At 46.0% G+C, this 24016-nt stretch overlaps 1 protein-coding gene across 1 annotated transcript in view; it reads left to right on the top strand.

Moving 5' to 3' along the window:
• Positions 1 to 24016, top strand: part of si:ch211-236l14.4 (SITS-binding protein) — a 91587-nt gene that overhangs the window by 25211 nt on the left and 42360 nt on the right. The window contains exons 3-4 of the mRNA XM_060838373.1: positions 9433 to 9631; positions 20347 to 20497. Coding sequence (XP_060694356.1) covers positions 9433 to 9631; positions 20347 to 20497 — 350 coding nt within the window. The remainder of the gene's footprint in view (positions 1 to 9432; positions 9632 to 20346; positions 20498 to 24016) is intronic.

A 24016-nucleotide genomic window follows, 5' to 3' on the forward strand; every position in this document is an offset into this window, starting at 1 on the left:
GGTCCACAATTGGCTAAGTTGCACAAAGCAGAGGATGATGGTTGAGGGGTATTTTTCATCAGGAACTCTGTTCCCAGTGAAGTTCCATGGTGATCAGTATTGGGGCCCATGCAGTTTGTGTTTTTTATAAATGAATTAGATTTGAACACAGCGTGAGTTTGATCAATTTGCAGATGATTCAAAAAGCAGTGGGGTGGTAAATAGCGAGGAGAATAGCCTTAGATTACAGGAAAATATAAGCAGATGGCTGATCAGTGGCAAATACAATTCAATCCGAATTAAGATGTGGTGATGCAGTTGGGCAAAACAAACAAGGCAAGATGAATGATGACATGATAATCGGTAGGACTCCAGAAAGCACTCTGGATCAGAGGGACTTTGGTGTAAATGTACGCCGGTCCCTTAAGGTATCAGGGCTGGTGGATAAAGTGGTTAAGAAGACATATGATATACTTTTATTACACAAAGCTTTAAGAGTTTAAGAGCAGGGAGATTGTGCTGGAACTGTACAAATGTTAGGCCACAGAGAGATTGGGGCTGTTTTTCTGAGAGGAGAGGAGACTGAGAGGGGACATGTTTGAGACTGATGAAATTATGAGGGGCATAGATATTGCTGACAGAGTGTAACTTTTTCCTTTGGAGAAGGGATCAACGACTGGGGACATAGATTTAAGGTAAGGGATAGAAGGTTTAGAGGAGATGTGAGGAACCACCTTTTCACCCAGAGGATGGTGGGAGTCAGGAGCTCACTGCCTGTAGGAGTAGTAGAGACAGAAACGTTCAAAACAATAAGGAAATATTTTTGATATGCATTTGTGCTGCCAAGGCATGCAACCTATAGGCCAAGTGCTAGAAAAGGGGATTGGGATAGATAAGGTTGTTTTTGATAGGCAGGAGGGCTTTTCTCTACACTATGGATCTCAATGACTCCTGATGAGCGACAATCAGCTGCACTGACTTTACTCCTGAGCGGCACGGGTGCAGAGTGTGGTATATTTACAAGGAGCAGCAGCCTCATATCAAGCACAAAGGCAAAAGTTGTTGGGTTGCTATCCCTGAGTAAAGGATGCTGAACTCTGTATTCTTCATCAACTCAAGATCAGAGTTCTGTTGTATTGCTTTAAGAGCACACTCTGTGAGGTCATGTCTTTGACAATGAATTCGAATATTGTCCCCGATTTGCATTTACTAAGCACGTACTGCTGTGGCTAATCCAAACAGATTGTCTTCTCGAGAGTCTGTTTCACCGATGGGACAGGCACAGAAGGCAACAGGGAGCAGAGTTGCTGCCAGCTTAGGAAGTAAGCTGGCACTCAGCCTTCAGAAGGAGATTGAGCAAGATATTATTCAGCAATGAATTCTGGCAGGGAACTACATCTCCAGACTTTGTTGGAGTTAATTGCTAATGATGGAGATTCAATATGTTATGTTAAGGAAGTCCTGGACCAACATGTCACACCTATTCCAGCTGCTGGATGCAGACATGTGTACCACAAGGTCTGCATGCCAATCCCTCTCCATAGCCCTCAGGGTTATAGCTGCCCTTAGTATATTTGTCAGTGATTTGTTTGATGGAGCAGCTGGGGACCTCTCTGGAATCTCTCAATCGCCTGATTAAAAATGCCTTTGGGATGTAACTGATGTTGTGTTTTCCAGACCCACCCCCTTCGTTTTGTAACTCCCCTTGTCAGTGCCAGTCAGAGACCAAGGTTGCCTTCTCAAAGGGGCAGGGTATTATTGATTGTAACCATGTAGTTATGCAAGCTCCCTATCACCAACTGAGTTCATGAACAGAAAGTGTTTCTACTCTCTCAATCATAAAGTATTTCTGACATATCAGCCAGATTTCTCAGTCAGAGTTAGATTTCAAGGCAGCAGTCAGTAATCATGCTTGCTGGACAATTCACAGGTACCTACCTCTTGCAAACACCTAGTCTGTAGAAATGAAGCTGCAGGTAGACAAAGGCTGGTACAAAACATGGTTTCCTGTAAAAAAAATCTCAGACTGACCCAACCATAGATATAGTACTGTGCAGGTTTGAACAAGGCCCACTGTATACCAGACCAGACCAGGGAGCTTCTACAGATCAGGTTCCAGTGCCAGGCCCAATCAGGCATAGCCAAGCAATATAAGTTTGGTGCTTGCCCTCTGTAATGTCTATTGCTAAAGGAGTATGTGTTGCACTATCCTATTACTATACTTCCTGTTTTCCCAGTATGGATAATAATCCCATTATTACATGCCACCAGTGTGGCTAATGATTCCATTAACATACTCTCCCTTAACCCAATGTGGATAATGATCCCAATGTCACATATTCCCCACTACCCCAGTATGGATGAAGATTCTCTGTGTTATTCCAGTGTGGACAATGATCCCATTATTATGTTCCCCATTACTTCCTGTGTGATAATGGACCCATAAACTATGATATTCTCTATTACCCCAGTTTAGTTAGGTTGTGGATCAGCTCTGATCTCGTTGAAAGGTGGAAGAGGCTTTTAAATGGTTTTATCATAGTAGTGATCATAGAATCCGTACAGTGTGGAAACAGACCCTTCAGCCCAAAATGTCCACACCGACCCTCCAAAGAGAAACCCAACCAGACATATTCCCCTATATTTACCCTTAACTAACGCATCCCTGAACACTATGGGCAATTTAGCATGGCCAATTCACCCTAACCTGCACATTTTTGGACTGAGAGAGGAAACCGGAACACCCAGAGGAAACCCAAGCAGACGCAGAGAGAATGTTCAAACTCCACACTGACAGTCATCCAAGGCTGCAATCAAATCTGGGTCTGTGGTTCTGTGAGGCAGCAGTACTAACAACTGAGCCACCATGCTGCCGCGTGAGCAGTTGTGGCTGCAATATCTTGAGTAAGATCAGAAGACATAGGTGCAGATTTTGGCCATTCAGTCCATTGGGTCTGCTCTGCCATTTGCTGTTGGCTGTCAACCAAAAATATTTTTCCTGCCTTCTCCCCATAACCTTTGATCCCCTTACTAATCAAGAACTCATCTCTCTCTGTCTTAAATACACTGATTGATTTTTACAGTCACCATCCTCTGTGAGAAAATTTCCTCACCTCTGTTTTAAATGGACAACCCTTGTTTTGAAACAGTGACCTGTTGTTTTGTATTGCCCCCACAAGACGAAACATCCTTTTTCCATCCTGCCTGTTTCCCTCAGGATCTGATCTGTTTCAATCTGCCTCTTACTCTCCTAAACTCTAGCCGTTAAAAGCCGAGCCTGACCAATCTTCCTTCATAAGCCAATTCAAAGAGGCAATTCCCTGCAGGGTATTGTGCCCTTCAGCATATACTGGTGAGCACTATTTCAGAAGGATACCAAAGCTTTGGAAAGACTCCATTAGAATGGTGCCAGGGTGAGGGATGTGAAGTAATCACAGAAGCTGCAGTTTGGCTGCTTAGAGGGGTGGATTAAGGAAGTCAGGAGAAACAATTTCAATGCTAATTAGATAATGACCCAAAAGTCAGAAATTTTAAAGTAATTTGTCAATGATTGATATTTCTGAAGGAAACTGGATGTGTGTGGGAAGAGGGAAGAGGACTCATTTGTAGGTTTATGGGGAAATACTGGGGTGTGGGTTATGCAATTGGACATTATTTTCAAAGAGGTGGCACATGCTTGATGGATCAAATAGATTCTGGAAGATTGTATGATTCTGTGATTTGCTTCATCCTGTGCCACATTCTCACTATTCACTGGAGAAAGAGTACGACTTCAAGGTCCCTGTTTGACCTGTCCATTTTCCCACAAGTTTAGATTGTTAGACAGTCCCCTGGTTGTGCTTCTTACTTTGAATCTCTTGGCCTGTGGGCTGAGTTCCCCATTCACCTGAGATGAAATGCAGCCTTTGGGTGGCACAGTGGCTTAGTGGTTAGCATTGCTGCCTCACAGCGCCAGGGACCCAGGTTCAATTCCCGCCTCAGGCAACTGTTTGTGTGGAGTTTGCACATTCTCCTGTGTCTGTGTGGGTTTCCTGCGGGTGCTCTGGTTTCCTCCCACAGTCCAAACATCTGCAGATTAGGTGAATTGGCCATGCTAAATTGCCTGTAATGATAGGTGCATTAGTCAGGGGTAAATGTAGAGGGGTGGTTTGCTCTTCGGAGGGTCAGTGTGGACTTGTTGGGCAGAAGGGCCTGATTCCACACTGCAGGAAATCTAATCAAAAAAACTTTAGGCGGCACGATGGCACAGTGGTTAGCACTGCTGCCTCCCAGCGCCAGAGACCCGGGTTCAATTCCCGCCTCAGGCAACTGTCTGTGTGGAGTTTGCACATTGTCCCCATGTCTGCGTGGGTTTCTTCTGGATGCTCAGGTTTCCTCCAAAAATGTGCAGGTTAGGTGAATTGGCCATGCTAAATTGCACGTAATGTTAGGTGAAGGGGTAAATGTAGGGGAATGGGTCTGGGTGGGTTGCTCTTTTGGAGGGTCGGTGTGGACTTGTTGGTAATTTAATCTAATCTAATCATTTCATGGCCCCACAATCTTGGGCCAAACTCTGAGCCCCATTCCCAATGCATGCAGCTCCTCACACTAGCCTAAGGCTTCCCCCACACACAGCACCCTGTGCTAAGACCCAACACAGTAGTTCCAGCTGCAGCCTGCTAACTTCCTGCTAATTTGGGACACTCGTTATTGAGTGGGAGTCAGTGAGGATGCAAGGGGCGTACTGAGCTTTTCATGACAAGGCAAGCCTCACAGGGGTAATATCATATTTCTCTGAAACCATGACAGCCGCCCAGGCTGATCAGCTCTTACTGATAGATGACAGGTCTCCTTGACGACGTTCCCTTGACACTGTAGAGTGTGTGTTATTTTAGGAAGTGCTCAGCTTGGACTGTTAAGGCTGGGAGCTCCCTGTGGAGCCTCAGTTTGGGAATGCTGTGTCCAGTACATAACCGAATCCCTCAGTCAAGAAACATTCCTGGTCTATGCCAGGCAGGACTAACTGGGCAGTGGGTGGTGTCAGATCAGACTGTGGTGGTCCCTTCTGTCAGCCTAATGTAACCCAGTCTGCCTAATGCAAGAACAACTGCTTGGCTGAATCAAGAGGAATGTGAGGGACAGCAGCTGGAGAAGGAGAAAGGCCTGAGCCAGGCAATAACAAGTTGCATTTACATAGCCTTTACCACAATAAAAACGTCCTGAACAACAATATAAAGCAAAATCTCTCACTACAATATATAGCAAGATATTACAACAAAGAAGCAGGTTTGAAAGGAAGAAAGAGAGAAAATGTAAGATTTAATGAGCAAGTTACCCGAGTTCAGTGTCTTGGCTGCTAAAGGTACTGCTGCCAATTTTGGAGCCACTCTAATCAGGGATGGAAAAGGATATTCGAGAGTGGTAGGGTTGGAGATTACAGCATAGGGGAGGGAGTTTGGCCATGGAGAAATTTGAAAACCACGATGGGTATTTTTAAATAGAGGTATTGCTTGAAGGGAGTCATTGCTGGTTAGTGACTGGTTTGGGAGTTGGGATTTGAGGAGTTTCTGATGACACAGGGAGACCGAGCCCTTGTCAGTTATGTAACTGGTTCGGGCGTACCATCACGGTTCCTTGTGTTTGCTTTCTGTCCGAATGAGCTTTCAGACTGCATCTGTCATCTTGCAATTCCCAGCACGACAAGCTCTTGCCAACAAGGTTTTTACGGCATTAGGCTGCAATCAGGTGACAGCACACTGAAATGGGAGAGCTAGGAGGGGGTGGGGAGGAAGATATAGACTTGATATAACCTCCTTCAGGCACATGCTGCAATCTGTAAATCAAGAGTGCGTGCAGATGGACTGACGTGATGGTTTGTAGCTCATGTGGCTTTCCCTGCACTACAAACATGGATTACTGGGCCCAACCCATTCAGCTGGCAGCGGGGCAGAGAGAAGACAGAGATTCCACTCTGGTCAAGACAGTAAATACCCAAGATATAGACTTGCTGAGTCCAAAGTTTTAAGTCTAAATCACTGTGCTTGTATACTGTATTAAGTGACCCGAGGCTAACAAGGTCAACAGGAATTTTCCCCTAGGCTGTCACTGCTGTTGGAAGGCTTTTTGGGGACAGGTACTTTGATGTGCTTTATAGTTTTCTGTATGTTAATCCACATAACATTTACCAGAGAGTTGTGGAGTCAGATACCTTGACATTTGTGAGTAATATTTACTATTTGAGGAGCCATTGCTCCAGTGGTATCCTTGCTGGATCTTCACCATCCCTCCAGATCTCCCCCTCTCTGAGGATGAAAGATCAGTCCTCAGCAGAGGCCTCACCTTCATTCCCCTACGCCCTCGGATTAATGAGTTCAACACGCGGCGAGATATTGAATAATTCTTCCGCTGCCTTTGCCTCCGTGCCTACTTTTACAACCAAGACTCCCTCCCACCCTCTGATGACCCCTTCTCCCGCCTCCAACACACCCCATCCACCTGGACACCCCGTGCTGGCCTCTTACCCGGCCTCGATCTGTTTATAGCCAACTGCTGCCGCGACATTAACCGACTCGACCTGTCCACCCCTCTCACCCACTCCAACCTCTCATCCTCAGAACGTGCAGCCCTCCACTCCCTCCGCTCCAACCCTAACCTCACCATCAAACCGGCAGACAAGGGAGGCGCGGTAGTAGTTTGGCGCACCAACCTTTATACCGCTGAGGCCAAACGCCAGCTCGCGGACGCCTCCTCCTATTGCCCCCTTGACCATGACCCCACCTCCCACCACCAAACCATCATCTCCCAGACCATCCCTAACCTCATCACCTCAGGGGATCTCCCATCCACCGTCTCCAACCTCATAGTCCCACAACCCCGCACTGCCCGTTTCTACCTCCTGCCCAAAATCCACAAACCTGACTGCCCTGGCCGACCCATTGTCTCAGCCTGCTCCTGCCCCACCGAACTCATCTCCGCGTACCTCTACACAGTTCTGTCCCCTTTAGTCCAAGAACTCCCCACCTACGTTCGGGACACCACCCACGCCCTCCACCTCCTCCATGATTTTTGCTTCCCCGGTCTCCAATGCCTTATCTTCACGATGGACATCCAGTCCCTGTACACCTCCATCCCCCATCACGAAGGACTCAAAGCCCTCCGCTTCTTCCTTTCCCGCCGCACCAACCAGTACCCTTCCACTGACACCCTCCTTCGACTGACTGAACTGGCCCTCACCCTGAATAACTTCTCTTTCCAATCCTCCCACTTCCTCCAAACTAAAGGAGTTTCCATGGGCACCCGCATGGGCCCCAGCTATGCCTGTCTCTTTGTAGGATATGTGGAACAGTCCATCTTCCGCAACTACACTGGCACCACCCCCACCTTTTCCTCCGCTACATCGATGACTGTATCGGCGCTGCCTCGTGCTCCCACGAGGAGGTTGAACAGTTCATCAACTTTACCAACACCTTCCATCCCGACTTCAAATTCACCTGGACTGTCTCAGACTCCTCCCTCCCCTTCCTAGACCTTTCCATTTCTATCTCGGGCGACCGACTCAACACAGACATCTACTATAAACCGACTGACTCCCACAGCTACCTGGACTACACCTCCTCCCACCCTGACCCCTGTAAAAACTCCATCCCATATTCCCAATTCCTTCGTCTCCGCCGCATCTGCTCCCAGGAGGACCAGTTTCAATACCGTACAGCCCAGATGGCCTCCTTCTTCAAGGACCGCAGATTCCCCCCAGACGTGATTGACGATGCCCTCCACCGCATCTCCTCCACTTCCCACTCCTCCGCCCTTGAGCCCCGCCCCTCCAACCGCCACCAAGACAGAACCCCACTGGTTCTCACCTACCACCTCACCATCCGCTGTCATTTCTGCCAACTCCAAACGGACCCCACCACCAGGGATATATTTCCCTCCCCTCCCCTATCAGTGTTCCGCAAAGACCACTCCCTTCGTGACTCCCTCGTCAGGTCCACACCCCCCACCAACCCAACCTCCACTCCCAGCACCTTCCCCTGCAACCGCAGGAAATGCAAAACTTGCGCCCACACCTCCTCCCTTACTTCCCTCCAAGGCCCCAAGGGATCCTTCCATATCCGCCACAAATTCACCTGCACCTCCACACTCATCATCTATTGCATCCGCTGCACCCGATGTGGCCTCCTCTATATTGGGGAGACGGGCCGCCTACTTGCAGAACGCTTCAGGGAACACCTCTGGGCCGCCCGGACCAACCAACCCAACCACCCCGTGGCTCAACACTTTAACTCTCCCTCCCACTCCACCGAAGACATGCAGGTCCTTGGATTCCTCTATCGCCAGAACATAACAACACGACGGTTGGAGGAAGATCGCCTCATCTTCCGCCTGGGAACCCTCCAACCACAAGGGATGAACTCAGATTTCTCCAGTTTTCTCATTTCCCCTTCCCCCACCTTGTCTCAGTCGATTCCCTTGAACTCAGCACCGCCCTCCTAACCTGCAATCCTCTTCCTGACCTCTCCGCCCCCACCCCACTCCGGCCTATCATCCTCACCTTGACCTCCTTGCACCTATCACATCTCCATCGCCCCTCCCCCAAGTCCCTCCTCCCTACCTTTTATCTTAGCCTGCCTGGCACCCTCTCCTCATGCCTGATGAAGGGCTCTGGCCCGAAACGTCGAATTTCCTGTTCCTTGGATGCTGCCTGACCTGTTGTGCTTTAACCAGCAAAACATTTTCAGCTCTGATCTCCAGCATCTGCAGACCTCACTTTTTACTCCAGTGATATTATCTTGAGTCTATTAATCCAGGCGCCCAAGTAGTGTTCTCGAGGCCAGGATTCGAATTCTGCTTCAACAGGTAATGGAATTTGAATTCAATAAAATATCTGGAATTAAGACCATAGTCAATTGTCAAAATAAAAACAGTCTGGTTCACTTATGTCCTTGAGTGAAGGAAAACTGCTGTCTTTAACTGGTCATGTCTCCATGTGACTCCTCACCCTCAGCAATGTGATTGACTTTTAACTGTCCTAGTTAGTGACACCCACATCCTGTGAGTGGATAAAAAAAATCATGGTTACAATGTCCAAGGCTTACATACACATTCTGGGTTCTGTGCCTATTGCTGTTACAATGCATTACAAACAGTATACTGAACCTCCAAAACGGACTCCATTAAGAACAGACTGCAACCAGTGCAGGTACCTTTATACAGGAACATCAAATGTTGGGATGTCAACTCGCTATCTTAAAGATACAGGCCTATCTGATCTGGATTCTGCACTTTAGCGTACACCGTGCAGATGAAAGTGTGGCCAAGGTATGAGGTTGGCTGTAGTGGGATTATACGTTAGCAGAGATAGTGGTATAGAGAAGATCCCAGAATCTCAGAGTTATTAGAAGGAGGCTATTTATCTCATGGTAACTGCACTGGGTGTGTTTCTACCCATCTTATATTGTGTTTCTCTGTTGTTAGGTGTGGCAGTTCAAATTCACCCAGAAGTCCCACTACACATTGGGATTGAGAGCAAGAAGTGGCTGTGCCTGGGGGTTCCGCCAAATGCTGAGATGGTACCTCTGAGGTACACCGTGTGTGTCAGTGACAGCCTCACAGCAGTCCATCAGCAAGTTGGAAGAAGGATCCCTGCGGCTCTCCCAGACACTGACATCCTACAGTAAGAGGCAACAGTTTGAAACTTCGTGTCATCAGGATTAGACCTCCTGTGGTAGTGCTTACATGAATGTTCACAGTTTTATTTAATCGCAGCTGCTTTCCTCTTCAGAATAAAAGTACCAAGCAGTTTGGGGTTCTTTAAAAAGCAGCAGAGTATGCATGTCAGATTGAAGGCAATGTCTGCCAATGTAAGTGAATGTTTAACAGTCCTATTTTTGGTTCTGATGGAGACTGAGGACAAGAGGGGGACTAGAGATTCCACAGCAAGTAAAACTGGGGACCACTGAAAGTAGAATGTACAAAAGCAGAATTCTGTGGGTGCTGGAGACCTGAAATTAAAGCAGAAATAATCAGCCAAAAGAAGAAAGAGTTCACATTTCAGATCTATCAGCACTCGGAGCTAATTGATCTAAAACAGGAATGAAGGAACAAAGTAAATGATGAGAATAGTTTAGTGACTAACAGGAAATCCAAACCACACTAGTAAATATTAAATAGTGATAGATTAGACCAAGGGACATGTATACTTATTTATTTATAAAGGTAAGGAGACAAGAGATGGGTAACTATAGGCCATGTTAGCTTGACACCTGTTATTTAGAAAATGTTAGTCTATTATAAAGGATATAATAGCAGAGCATTAACATATATATATACATTTGATAAGTAAGCACATGTTATGCTACTTCATAAGATAAGAGCCCATGGTATCGGGGTAACATATTAGCATGGATAGAGGATTGGAATACTAGTAGAGGTCACAGAGTTGGGATAAGAAGGGCATCGTCCCCATGGTGTCCTGTAACTACTGGAATGCCACGGACACAATTGCTGGGGCTACAACTATTTACAAAATATATAAATAACTTTGTTGAGGAAGATGAATGCACTATAGCCAAGTTTGAGGCAAACTTCTTAAATAGCTGGGAAGGCAATTGTAATGTTGACACTAACAGCCTTTGGAGGGATATCCAAGACAAATTGGCAAACTAGATCCAAAATTGGCTTGCAAATAGGAGGCAAAGGGTGAGAGCGGAGGATTGTTTTTATGGCCGGAAGCCGATGAGCAATGGTGTATCACAGGTGCTGGGACCCTTGCTATTTGTTATATACATTAATGACCTGGCTGTGAATGTAGATAGTATAATTAGTTTGCAGACAACACAAAATTGGTGATATTGTTGATAGTGAGGAGAGTGGACTAAGGCTTACAGTCAACTGGTAAACTGGGCAGAGCAATGGCAGATGGAATTTAGTTCTGATAAGTGTGAGGTGATACATTTTGGGAATTCTAATAAGGGAAGGATTTACATAATGAATGGTAGGTCTCTTGAGAGTACTGAGGAAGAATGAGACCTTGGTATATGAGCCCATAGATCCATGAAGGTGTCAGCCAGGTAGACAGAGTGATGATGAAGGCATAAGGGATGCTTGCTTTCATTAGCCGGGGCGTAGAATATAAGGCCATAGATAAAATATTGTGAGCAGCTGTGGCCACCACATTATCGGATGGATGTGATTGCACAGGAGATTTATCAGGAGGGTTGAGTAGTTTGGGCCTCTACTCATTGGAATTTAGAAGGATGAGAAATGATGTTATTGAGACATAAATGATTCTTAGTGGATTTGATTGGGTAGATGCTGAAAGGTTATTTCCCCTTGTGGGAGAGTCTAGGAGCAGAGCGTATAATCTCAGAATCTGTGGAATTCATTCCTGTAGAGGACTGTTGAAGCTGGGTCATTAAGTACAGAGGAACCTCAATTATCCAAAGGGCACTGGCAGGGAGTATTTCATTTGGTTTATCAAATTCCAGATAATTGAATGCTGGATAACACAGTTGAGTTGAGCATCGGGACGTTGTGATCTTGCTGAATAATCTGATGATCGGATAATCGAATGCCAGATAAACAAGGTTCTTCTGTATATTCAAGGCTGAGATAGTCAGACATTTAATCAGTAAGGGAATTGAGGGTTAAGGAGAAAAGGCAGGAAAGTGGAGTTGAAGATTATCAGATCAGCCATGACCTAAGTGAATGGTGGAGAACTCTCATTGGGCTGAATGGCCTGCTTACAGAAACATCGAACAGTCCAGCACAGTACAGGCCCTTCAGCACACGATGTTGTACTGAGCATTTATCTTAATCTAAGATTGACTTAACCTACACACTCTTTAATTTACGGCCGTTCATGTACTTGTCCAGCAGTCAGTAAGATGTCCTAATATCTCTGACTCTACTACAACCACTGGCAGTGCATTCCATGCACCCACCACTCTCTGCAGTGTGTGCACCCACCACACTCTGTCTATCTCTGACATCTCTCCTATATCTTCCTCTGGTCGCCTTAAAATTTTGACCCCTCATGACAGCCATTTCTGCCCTGAGGAAAAGTCTCTGACTAACTACTCTATTCCTCACATTTCCTTGTATGCCTCTATAAGCCACCTCTCTCCCTTCTTCTCTCCAGCGTGAAAAGCCCTAGCTCACTCAACCTCTCTGCATAAGACATGCCCTTTAATCTAGGCAGCATCCTTGTAAATCTCCCCTATATCCTCTCTAAAGCATCAGCATCCTTCCTATAATGAGGCAACTAGAACAGGAGTCAATATTCCAAATGTGGTCTTAACAGGGTTTATACAGCTGCAGAAAAACCTTGTGGCTCTTAAACTCAGTTCCCCATTACTGAAAGCCAAACAACATATGCCTTTTTAACAACCCTATCAACTTCAATCAAGAGCGTGGTGCTGGAAAAGCACAGCAGATCAGGCAGCATCCATGGAGTAGGAGAATCGATGTTTCGGGCATTAGCTCTTCATCAGGGCTTGATGAAGGGCCTGAAGAATGTTCATGCCTGAAAAGTCGATTCTTCTGCTCCTTGGATGCTGCCTGACCTGCTGTGCTTTTCCAGCACCACGCTCTTGACTCTGAGCTCCAGAATCTCCAGTCCTCACTTTCTCCTATCAACTTGAGTGTCAATTTGCAGGATCTATGTATGTGGACCCCGAGATCCTGCTTTTCCTCCACACTGGCAAGAATTCTGTCTTCAAACCCAAATTTGAATGCTGAAGGTCAAATTTCAGCATTCAAATTTGACCTTCCAAAATGAATCACTTCACATTTATCCAGGTTGGACTCCACCTGCCACTTCACAGCCCAGCTCTGCATCTTATCAATGTCTTGTTGTAGCCTGCAACAGCCATTGACACTATCTACACCACTGACCTTTGTGTCATCGGCAAACTTACAAACCCACCTTTCCACTACTTCATCCAAGTCATTTATAAAAACTACAAAGAACAGAGGCCCAAGAACAGCTTCCTGCAGGTCACCACTGGTCACTGACCTCCAGGCGAAATACTTTCCATCCACTGCCACTTGCTGTCGTCTTTTGGTTAGCCAATCCTGTATACAGACAGCCAAATTTCCCTGGATCCCAAATCTCCTAAGTTTTAAATGAGCCTACCATGAACCTAATCAAATGATGTACTGATATCCATATACACCACATCCAAAACGCGACCTTCATCAACTTGTCTCATCACATCCTCAATGAACTCAGTAAGGGTTGTGAGGCATGACCTGCCTCTCTCAAAGCTAAATATGTGTTGCTGGAAAAGCACAGCAGGTCAGGCAGCATCCAAAGAGCAGGAGAATCGACGTTTCGGGCATGAGCCCTTCTTCATGCCCGGAACGTCAATTCTCCTGCTCCTTGGATGCTGCCTGACTTGCTGCGCTTTTTCAGCAACACATTTTCAGCTCTGATCTCCAGCATCTGCAGTCCTCACTTTCTGCCCCTCTCAAAGCCATGCTGACTATCTCAAATCACACTATGTTTTTCCCAAATGGTCATGAATCCTATTTCTCAGAATCCTTTCCAGTACCTTGCTTACCACAGATGTTAGACTGACTGGTCTGTAATTCCCAGTGATTTACCTATTCCCTTGTTGAACAGAGTAACAACATTCACCTCCCTCCAATCATCCAGTACAACTCCCGTGGAGAGTGAAGATACAAAAATCATTGCCAGAGGCACAGCAATCTCATTCCGTACTTCCTGTAGTAACCTTGGATATATCTGGTCTGCCCCTGGGGTCTTGATGCTTCCCAGAATTTCCAGCACATCCTCTTTCTTAATATCAAACTGTTCAAGCCTATTAACCTGGCCCAGGGTGTTTTCAGTATAATAAAGGTCCCTCTCTCGAGTGAATACTGAAGCAAAAAACTCACTTAAGACCTCCACTACCTCTTCAGACTCCAGACACAAGTTCCTCCGCTATCTCTGATCAGCCCTACCCTCTCTCTGATCATCCTCTTATTCCTTACAAAAGCGTAGTACACCTTTGGGTTTTCCCTTATCCTTCCCACCAAGGCTTTCTCATGCTCCCTCCTAGCTCTCCTCAGTCCATTTTTGAGTTCTTTCCTAGCTACCCTGTAATCCTCTAAAGCTGTGCCAGATCCTTGTTTCCTCAACCTTTAGTAAACTTCCTTCTTCCTCTTGATGAGAAGCTCCTCTTCTAATTAGTTAAAAAATCACACAACACCAGGTTATAGTCCAACAGGTTTAATCAGAAGCACACTTTTTTTTATTTCAAAAATATACTTTATTTATAAAATATTCATAAGATATTTGATACACTGTACATTTGATAATGCCATACATATGTCAACATTTACATACACAGCTCAGAATTTTTCATTATTACATACAGATCTGTGCATTTCTCACTCACATATTGAGCTAAGGCGTCAGCAGAGCCCAAATGACTGTAGGGCCCCCTGATCTTCTTTAGACAGGCAGATGTTAAACAGTGGTCTTTCCCCACCGCGCCTTGGCGGCAGCTGCCCCAAGCTTCAGCGCGTCCCTCAACACATAGTCCTGGGCCTTGGAATGTGCCAGTCTGCAACACTCAGTCGGGGTCAACTCCTTCAGCTGGAAGATCAACAGGTTTCGGACCACCCAGAGAGCGTCCTTCACCGAGTTGATGATCCTCCAGGCGCAGTTGATGTTCGTCTCGGTGTGCGTCCCGGGGAACAGGCCATAGAGCACGGAGTCCTGCGTCACGGCGCTGCTCGGGACGAACCTCGACAAATACCACTGCATTCCTCTCCAGACTTCCTCTGCATAGGCACATTCCAGAAGGAGGTGTGTGACAGTCTCTTCCCCCCCGCAGCCACTTCGAGGGCAGCGTACGGTGTGGCTGAGAGTCCGGGCGTGCATAAATGATCTCACAGGTAGAGCCCTTCTCACCACCAGCCAAGCCATGTCTTGGTGCTTGTTGGAAAGTTCTGGCGATGAGGCATTCTGCCAAATTGCTTTGACAGTCTGCTCAGGGAGCCACTCGACAGGATCCACCCTCTCCTTTCCCCAAAGGGTCTCAAGGATGCTACGTGCTGACCACTTCCTGATGGACTTGTGGTCAAAGGTGTTTTTCCTCAAAAATTTCTCCACGAAGGACAGGTGGTACGGAACAGTCCAACTACTCGGAGCGTTCCGCGGCAGCGAGGCCAGGCCCATCCTTCGCAACACCGGGGACAGGTAGAACCTCAGTACGTAGTGACACTTGATGTTTGCGTACCGGGGATCCACGCACAGCTTGATGCAGCCACACACAAAGGTGGCCATCAGGGTGAGGGTGGCATTGGGTGTATTTTTTCCCCCGTTCAGGTTTAATCAGAAGCACACTAGCTTTCGGGGTGACGCTCCTTCATCAGGTGATTGTGGTGTGCCCAAATCTAAGGCACAGAATTTATAGCAAAAATTGACAGTGTGATGTAACTGAAATTATACATTGAAAAGTACCTTGATTGTCTGTTGAGTCTTTCAACTGTTCGAATACCATGATAGTTTCACTTCTTTCACGTGTAAATCACAAAACCTTTTTTTAAAAAGTTGCATTCTCAGCTTAGCTGTAATAATGGGTGTTAGCTAGACATTGTTAGCTAGATATTGTCTAGCTAACACCCATTGTTTCAGCTAAGCTGAGAAAGCAACTTTTTATATTAAAAAAGTTTTGTGATTTACACATGAAAGAAGTGAAACTATCATGGTATTCGAACAGTTGAAAGACTCAACAGACAATCAAGGTATTTTTCAATGGATAATTTCAGTTACACCACACTGTCAATTTTTGCTATAAATTCTGTGCCTTAGATTTGTGCACATCACAGTCACCTGATGAAGGAGCGTCACTCCGAAAGCTAGTGTGCTTCCAATTAAACCTGTTGGACTATAACCTGGTGTCGTGTGATTTTTAACTTTTGAATACCCTACTACAACGCCAGCATCTCCAAATCATCAGTTCTAATTAGATTAGATTAGATTCCCTACAGTGTGGAAACAGGCCCTTTGGCCCAAACAGTCCATACCGACCCTCTGAAGAGTAACCCATCCAGACCCATTTCTCTCTGACGATTCATCAGGTGATTGTGATGTGCAGAAAACGGGGAGAACGTGCAAACTCTACACAGCCAGTTCGCCCAAGGCTGCAGTCAAAACTGGAACCCTGGTGCTGTGAGGCATCAATGCTAACCACTGAGCAACTGTTCTCTTGTCATCCAAGGCTCCTTCACCTTACCATTGCTTGCCTGTCTCAGTGAAACAACGTTTTCCAACACTCACAACAAGTGCTCCTAATGAAGCTTCCATATTGCTTTTGTAAAATTCCTCTTGAACAATTGTTCCCAATTTATACTCCACAGCTCCTAACTAATTACAGTATAATTTCCCCTCTTCCATTAAGTACCTTCCCATACTGTTAAAAATCACACAACACCAGGTTGTGGTCCAACAGGTTTATTTGGAAACACTAGCTTTTGGAACGCTGCTCCTTCATCAGGTGGTTGTGGAGAATAAGATTGTAAGACAGAATTTATAGCAAAAGTTTACAGTGTGATGTAACTGAAATGATCTCTTGAAAAAGACCTGGATTGTTTGTTAAATCTCTCATCTTTTGGAATGCCCTGTTGGTTTCAGTTCTTTCACATGTAAATAGCACAACATTTTTTGGAAGTTACATTCACAGTTGAATTTTAACAATTGGTGTCATGTGGCCCAGATAATGTATTGAAGGTGTTAGCTTCCCTGTGTGAGGCTGTCTGTGCCACGATGGTCAGACTGATTCTAATATAAAAAATGGATTTACAGAATCTTACATGGATTCATGCAGGTTTTGAGCAAAGTAAAATATAATTCTGCAAGTCCAAATTCACCCCACAAACTTGTGTGTGTGTGTTGAGGGGGGGGGGGGGGGGGGGGGGGATGGGTTATGCGTGTCTATGGGAGATTATGTGTATGTGTGTCAGTGTGAGTGTAAAGGGGCATAAGTTGGAGAGGGTGTGTAGTGTAATTGGGTCATCTGTAGTGTGACATGAAATCAAGGTCCCAATTGAGGCCATCCCCATGGGCACCAAACTTGACTATCAGCCTCTGCTCAGCCACTTTTCGTTGTTGCCTATCCCAAAGTCCTTGGAGGATGGTCTCCCAAAGGTGCAAGGTTGAATGTCCTGGACCGCTGATCTGTTCTCCGACTGGGAGGGAACACTCCTGTCTGTTGATTGTTGTGCAGTGTCCATTCATCTGTTGCCGTAGCCTCTGCTTGGTCTCACCAATGTACCATATCTCAGGTCATCCTTGCCTGCAATGCATGAGATAGATAACGTTGGCTGAGTCGCATGAATACCTGCCATGTACATGGTGGGAGGTGTCTCCACGTGTAATGGTTTTATCCGTGTCGACATTCTGACACATCTTGTAGCGTCTATCATGCTTCCAAATAAACCTGTTTGAATATAACACAGTACTGTGTGATTTTTAACTTTGTACACCCCAGTCCAACACCAGCATCTCCACATCATGATTCCCATTCTGACACTGGCCTGTTCAATGCCAAGCACCAAATCTAATATCGCCTCCCCCCTCTAGTTGCCTATCTACTTATTGAGTCAGGAATCCTTCCTGGACACACCTGACAAAATCATCTCCATCCAGACCATCTGCACTAAGGAAGCTCAAATCCATATTGAGGAAGTTGAAGACACCCAGAACAATAACTCTGTTACATCTGGACCTTTCCAAGATCTGCTGCTGTAATGCAGTCTCCAATTAACAATGATCCTGCCCAATCTCTTTTAGCCAACCCCCCCCACCCCACCCCAGCCCTCATTCTTTTTAAATGATCTGAACCCTGGAACATCCAGCAATCATTCCTGCTTCTGTCAAAGCCATGTGTCTGTTATGGCCACACCATAAGTACTGATCCATGCTCTAAGTTTATCACTCTTATTCATGATATCCTTGCAATGAAACAAACAACTTTAACCCATCCCTTTACTTTATCAACTGTGTATCCTTCTGTCAGACTTTCTGCATTCCATATCTGTTCGTTCAACAACTACCCTTTCCTCTAATCTGTAGGTCTGGTTCCCATCCCCCGCCAAACTAATTTAAACCCTCCCGAAGTGCTCTAGCAAATCTCCCACCCAAGATATTGGTGCCCCTCCAGTCTAAGTGCAAGCCGTCTTTTATGTACAGGTCCCACCTTCCCCAGAAGGTACCCCAATGATCTATGTATCTGAAGCCCTCCCTCTTGCACCAGCCCAGTTGCCATGTGTTTAGCTGTACTCGCTCCCTGTTCCTCACCTCACTGGCACATGGCACCAGTTGTAACCTTGAAATTACTACTCTGCTTGACCTGCTTTTTAGCTTCCAACCTAACTCCCTGAAATCACTTTTTAGATCCTCATCCCTTTTTCTAGCTATGTCATTGATGCCAATGTCCTTGGTGCCTCATGGGAGCATGCACTGATTAGTGACAGCATCCGCTTTGCTTGAACTGTTGGCTAAGAGTCAGAGAGTGCAGTGAAGGGCTGATTTGATTGCAGGAAGGAATTGCAGTCACTTTCCTTTGGATCACCACTGGGAACACTGCTCTTTGTGCTATATATTAATGATGTGGAGGTGCTGATGTTGGACTGGGGTGGACAAAGTCAGAAGTCACACGACACCAGGTTATAGCCCATCAGGTTGATTTGAAATCACGAGTTTTCTGAGTGCTGCTGCTTTGTCAGGTGATGTCCTCCAAAAGCTTGTGATTTCAAATAAACTTGTTGGACTGTCACCTGATGTTGTGTGATTTCTAACCTTGTCTACATATTAATGACATGGTCTTGGGTTTTCACAGCATCATTTACAAGTTGGCAGTTGACACAAAATTCAGAAATTTAGAAGATGATGAGGGAAATAACAGCAAGCTTTGGGAGGACATTGAGAAACTAATAAAATGGGTGCACACATTGTAGGTAATATTTAATGTAGAGAAATGTGAAATGATAAATTTTGGTCAGAAAGATGAAGGGAAACAATATGAATTTTTAAAATTTGTGCAGAGATCAAAAGACCTGAGAGTGTACACCTTTTTTAGAAGGTGACAATACAATCAGAGATGGCTGTTTTTAAAATGGCTGTTTGGCGGCACGGTGGCACTGCTGCCTCACAGCGCCTGAGACTCGGGTTCAATTCCCGACTCAGGCGACAGACCGTGTGGAGTTTGCACGTTCTCGCCGTGTCTGCGTGGATTTCCTCCGGGTGCTCCGGTTTCCTCCCACAGTCCAAAGATGTGCGGGTCAGGTGAATTGGCCATGCTAAATTGCCCATAGTGTTAGGTAAGGGGTAAATGTAGGGGAATGGGTGGGCTGCGCTTTGGCGGGTCGGTGTGGACTTGTTGGGCCGAAGGGCCTGTTTCCACCCTGTAAGTAATCTAAAAAAAAGACGCAAAAATTTATTCCCCTCATTCCCTCACTCCCACAACACTCCCTCACTAGCCCCCCTCTGCCTCCTTCCCCTCTTTTCCCCACTGTCCCTGACTCCCCGTGGTCTCCCTCCCCTGCTTTCTCCCACTTCACCCTCACTGACCCCACTCTTCCTCGATACCCTTTCTCCGTGCTGAATCCAGTGCCCATGGGTCTCCCTCATTGCTCTCCCTAGTTTTCCTTACTCTCCCTGCTTTCCCTCACTGCCCTGCTCTCTGCTATCCCTCACTGCCTCAAGCTCTCTCTCCCCTTGCTGTCCCATCACTCTTCCCTCCCCTGCTTTCCCCTCACTCCTCCTGCTTTCCCCTCACTCCCCTACCCTGCTCTCCCCTCACTCCCCCACCCTGCACTCCCCTCACTCCCCCACCCTGCACTCCCCTCAGACTACTGCGGCTGTCCCTCACACTCCCTCCCCTCTCCCCTCCATTTCCCCCCATGCTGTCTTCTCCCTCTCCCACTCTCCCCTGTCTATCTTCACTCTTCCCTCCTACCCCTACTTTCCTGCCTCGGCACTATCCCACCACCCCCCCCCCCCCCACCTCCTCCAGTGGCCCCCTCTCTCTATTGCCCCCCTCTCCAGTGGCCTCCTCTCTCCCGCAGCCCCCCCCCAGCGCTTCCCTCTTCACCCCCAGCTCTCTTCCCCCCCACCCCAGCTGTCACCTCCCCAGCTGTCACCCTCCCAGCTCTCTTACCCCCACTTACCTCCCACTGCCCTCTTATCCCTCCGTGCTCTGTCCTGTCCCCCTGTCATGGGAGAAGTGGAATCCTGGGGGCTGACTGGGCATTAGGGAGAAAGTGGAGGGTGATCTCTCTCTGTTTCTCGTCCCCTCTTTCCTTGTTGCCTTCACTTTCAATGAACTTTTTTTATATTGTTGATGGGGAATGTTTCTTTACTCCTCCTGACTGCAGGCTTCCATTCTGGAGATTACAGAAAGCTGCTGATATCATTGCAAAACTCGAGCACAATGCCAGATCATTGTCCAACAAACTGAAGCAGCATCAGCTGGGAGATGGAGTCCTCGATCTCACTGAGCAATACACACAGCTGCTACTTGCAGAGGTATGAGTGTTCCCAGCAGACCCAGGCCCCGGGTGAGCTTCCCCAGTTGATTCCTTCTGGACAGGATATCCCAAATCATTTAGCTCAGCTAAGGAGGGATGAAGTAGTTCGCCTTCATTATTTGTCCACTTCTCAATTGGTCATTACAAGTTTAATTTATGAAGGATCCCTCTCCTATGGATCCCTTTCTCTCAGACTCAAATAGAATCATTTTTAATAGTAATCAATTTAACCAGACTTTTTGACTTCTCAGAAGAGTGAATTTATTAATGACTCAATATTGGAAGCAGTAATGCAACAAACATACAAATTGCAAATGAAGTTGATTTCCAAAAAAAACGCTAAAAGCTCTATGGTTCAGTCTGTGGGTCCTTTGTGAATAGGAGAGGAAGAACGTTTCTGCTCTTAGTGGTTTTTGCCTGTAATCTTGACATTGGTAATTACACCACTGATTTCAAGATTCTCGATTTTGCATTTCGTTGAAAATCTTTATATTGATTCCTTTCTAAGAGTGGCTGGCTGCTGGCATTTAGAGTGAGTGGTTGCCCTTTTCCTTTCTTTACCTGTGTTGCAATCCTTTTTAATGGCTGATTTCAAAACTGTTACTGTAACAGCAGACTTCGATGTTAAGGCACAAACATATACGAACTGTAGGACTGTAGGTCATGTTTAACCCCTGACCCTATATATACCTGAAAGGGAAAAAATGGAGGTTTGCCTCACCCAGATGACTATCTTTTCTTCCATAATTTTTGTAGACTCAAATGCTCATGGGAGATTACGATTCAGTTTGTAGTGTATTTCTGTTTTAAGTTCATCCCTTTGAAACTTCCTTGATACTGTTATCTGTTTTTGGACACATTGTTTGTGTTAAAAACATTTTACCCAAGTGGCCTTGTCAGTAAGATTGACATGGGGACACAGAATTTGCAGTTAACTTGATTTTATTCACAATATATTCCTTACTAAAAACACCATGTGAGCATTTTCCAAATTCCCACAATATTTACTCTCTATCTAGCTCCATCTGTCTGAGAAAGGATATTACCTGCAGCAATCCCCGTCTTTGAGCTGGGCCATTGGAGTCTTCTTCCTCTCTGACATAGGGCTGGCTTTCTTCCACAAAGGTAGGTCTCACTGGTCAGGGCGGATCTTCTGGGTCTTCTTGGGTTGCTGCACGTTCTTCTTGCTGTGACTCTTCATTGATGGGATGGCTTCCATGTGTGTGGTTATATCTCCCTTGACCCGGACCTTCCAGAATGTTCTGAGGCTTTTGGCCAATGGGATCATGCGTGGGGTTTTAAGCATTCAGTGGGGTAGTGCCAGCACTCTTCACTGTTGCCATGCTAGGGAGATATAAAGTGCACATCTTCAGGCACTGGCTGGAAGTCAAGGTGCCAGAAAGTCTGATTGATTTTTCTCCAATACATAAAGCCTTGGGCTGGTTATAACTGGTTCCCCTTGAACCTTTGTGACCTCTTTGACCTTGGTTTCCATTGTCCTACATAGAACATAGAAAATGACAGCGCAGTACAGGCCCTTTGGCCCTCGATGTTGTGCCAACCCAAGCCCACCTAACCTACACTAGCCCACTATCCTCCGTATGACTATCCAATGCCCGTTTAAATGCCCATAAAGAGGGAGAGTCCACCACTGCTACTGGCAGGGCATTCCATGAACTCACGACTTGCTGAGTAAAGAATCTACCCCTAACATCTGTCCTATACCTACCACCCCTTAATTTAAAGCTATGCCCCCTCGTAATAGCTGACTCCATATGTGGAAAAAGGTTCTCATGGTCAACCCTATCTAAACCCCTAATCATCTTGTACACCTCTATCAAGTCACCCCTAAACCTTCTTTTCTCCAATGAAAACAGCCCCAAGTGCCTCAGCCTTTCCTCATACGATCTTCCTACCATACCAGGAAACATCCTGGTAAACCTCCTCTGCACCCGTTCCGGTGCCTCCACATCCTTCCTATAGTATGGCGACCAAAACCACTCACAATACTCCAGATGTGGCCGCACCAGAGTCTTATACAACTGCAACATGACCTCAGGACTCCGGAACTCAATTCCTCTACCAATAAAAGCCAGTACGCCATATGCCTTCTTCACAGCACTATTTACGTGGGTGGCAACTTTCAGAGCTCTGTGTACATGGACACCAAGATCCCTCTGCTCATCCACACTACCAAGTATCTGACCATTAGCCCAGTACCCCATCTTCTTGTTACTCTTACCAAAGTGAATCACTTCACACTTACCTACATTGAACTCCATTTGCCACCTTTCTGCCCAGCTCTGCAGCTTATCTATATCCCGCTGTAACCTGCCACATCCTTCTCACTGTCAACAACTCCACCGACTTTCGTATCATCCGCAAACTTGCTCACCCAACCTTCTATACCCTCCTCCAAGTCATTTATAAAAATGACAAACAGCAATGGTCCCAAAACAGATCCTTGCGGAACACCGCTGGTAACTGCACTCCAAGATGAACCTTTACCATCAACTACTACACTCTGTCTTCTTCCAGCCAGCCAATTCCTAATCCAAACCTCCAACTCACCCTCAATGCCATACCTCCGTATTTTTTGCAGTAGCCTACCATGGGGAACCTTATCAAATGCCTTGCTAAAATCCATATACACCACATCTACCGCTTTACCCTCGTCCACCTCCTTAGTCACCTTCTCAAAGAACTCAATAAGGTTTGTGAGGCATGACCTGCCCTTCACAAAACCATGCTGACTATCTTTGATCACATTATTCCTATCCAGATGTTCATAAATCCTATCCCTTACAATTCTCTCTAAGACTTTGCCCACAACAGAAGTGTAGCCAATAGCTGCTAGTTGCTTTTTAATTTGGCTTGTCCACTTTTCTGTCAGTCCTGATTTCTCTAGCTGTGTGTTAATTTAGAATGTACAATTTTGGGCTCATGGTTGTTTGACCATAGTCCCTCCTATTGATCCCTGAAGCATCTGTGAAAATGGAATCACAAGCTCAAACCACGGTCTCATGTAGGCATGTAGAAGGTCTCAGATGGATAGCCTTAACTCCCTGAGCATCTGGGTTTCACATTGTACATAGACAATAGTACCCGATAAAATAAATTTCTTCCTTCTGCACATCAATAAGCTTAAAAGTACAATGTTGAAACAACTTAATGCATAAATTGAGAATTAGCCACTTTACATATATTGGTTTGCCATCTTTGGTGATCAGCAGCATTTGTTAGTGTAAAGTTGAAACCGCACAACAATTTTCATCGTCCTTTCACGACAGAGTCTGGATTAATTAGTTTCTTGGTTCCCGCTGTCGGACCATAATGTCTGGATTTGTCCTCCTTTGAGCAGATGAGGTTAACAGTGAGGATGGTGTGGTAGATCAATGTAAACAGGATGAACAACACAACCAGCGCAACAGGGCACATACACACGGGTATATCTGCGTGTTTGAGCTCTACTCCCAAAGTCATCCCATGAATTAGTCATTGATTTCCCTGATACCCT

This window comes from Hemiscyllium ocellatum, chromosome 18, assembly GCF_020745735.1.
Source record: "Hemiscyllium ocellatum isolate sHemOce1 chromosome 18, sHemOce1.pat.X.cur, whole genome shotgun sequence".
NCBI classification, from domain to species: Eukaryota; Metazoa; Chordata; class Chondrichthyes; order Orectolobiformes; family Hemiscylliidae; genus Hemiscyllium; species Hemiscyllium ocellatum.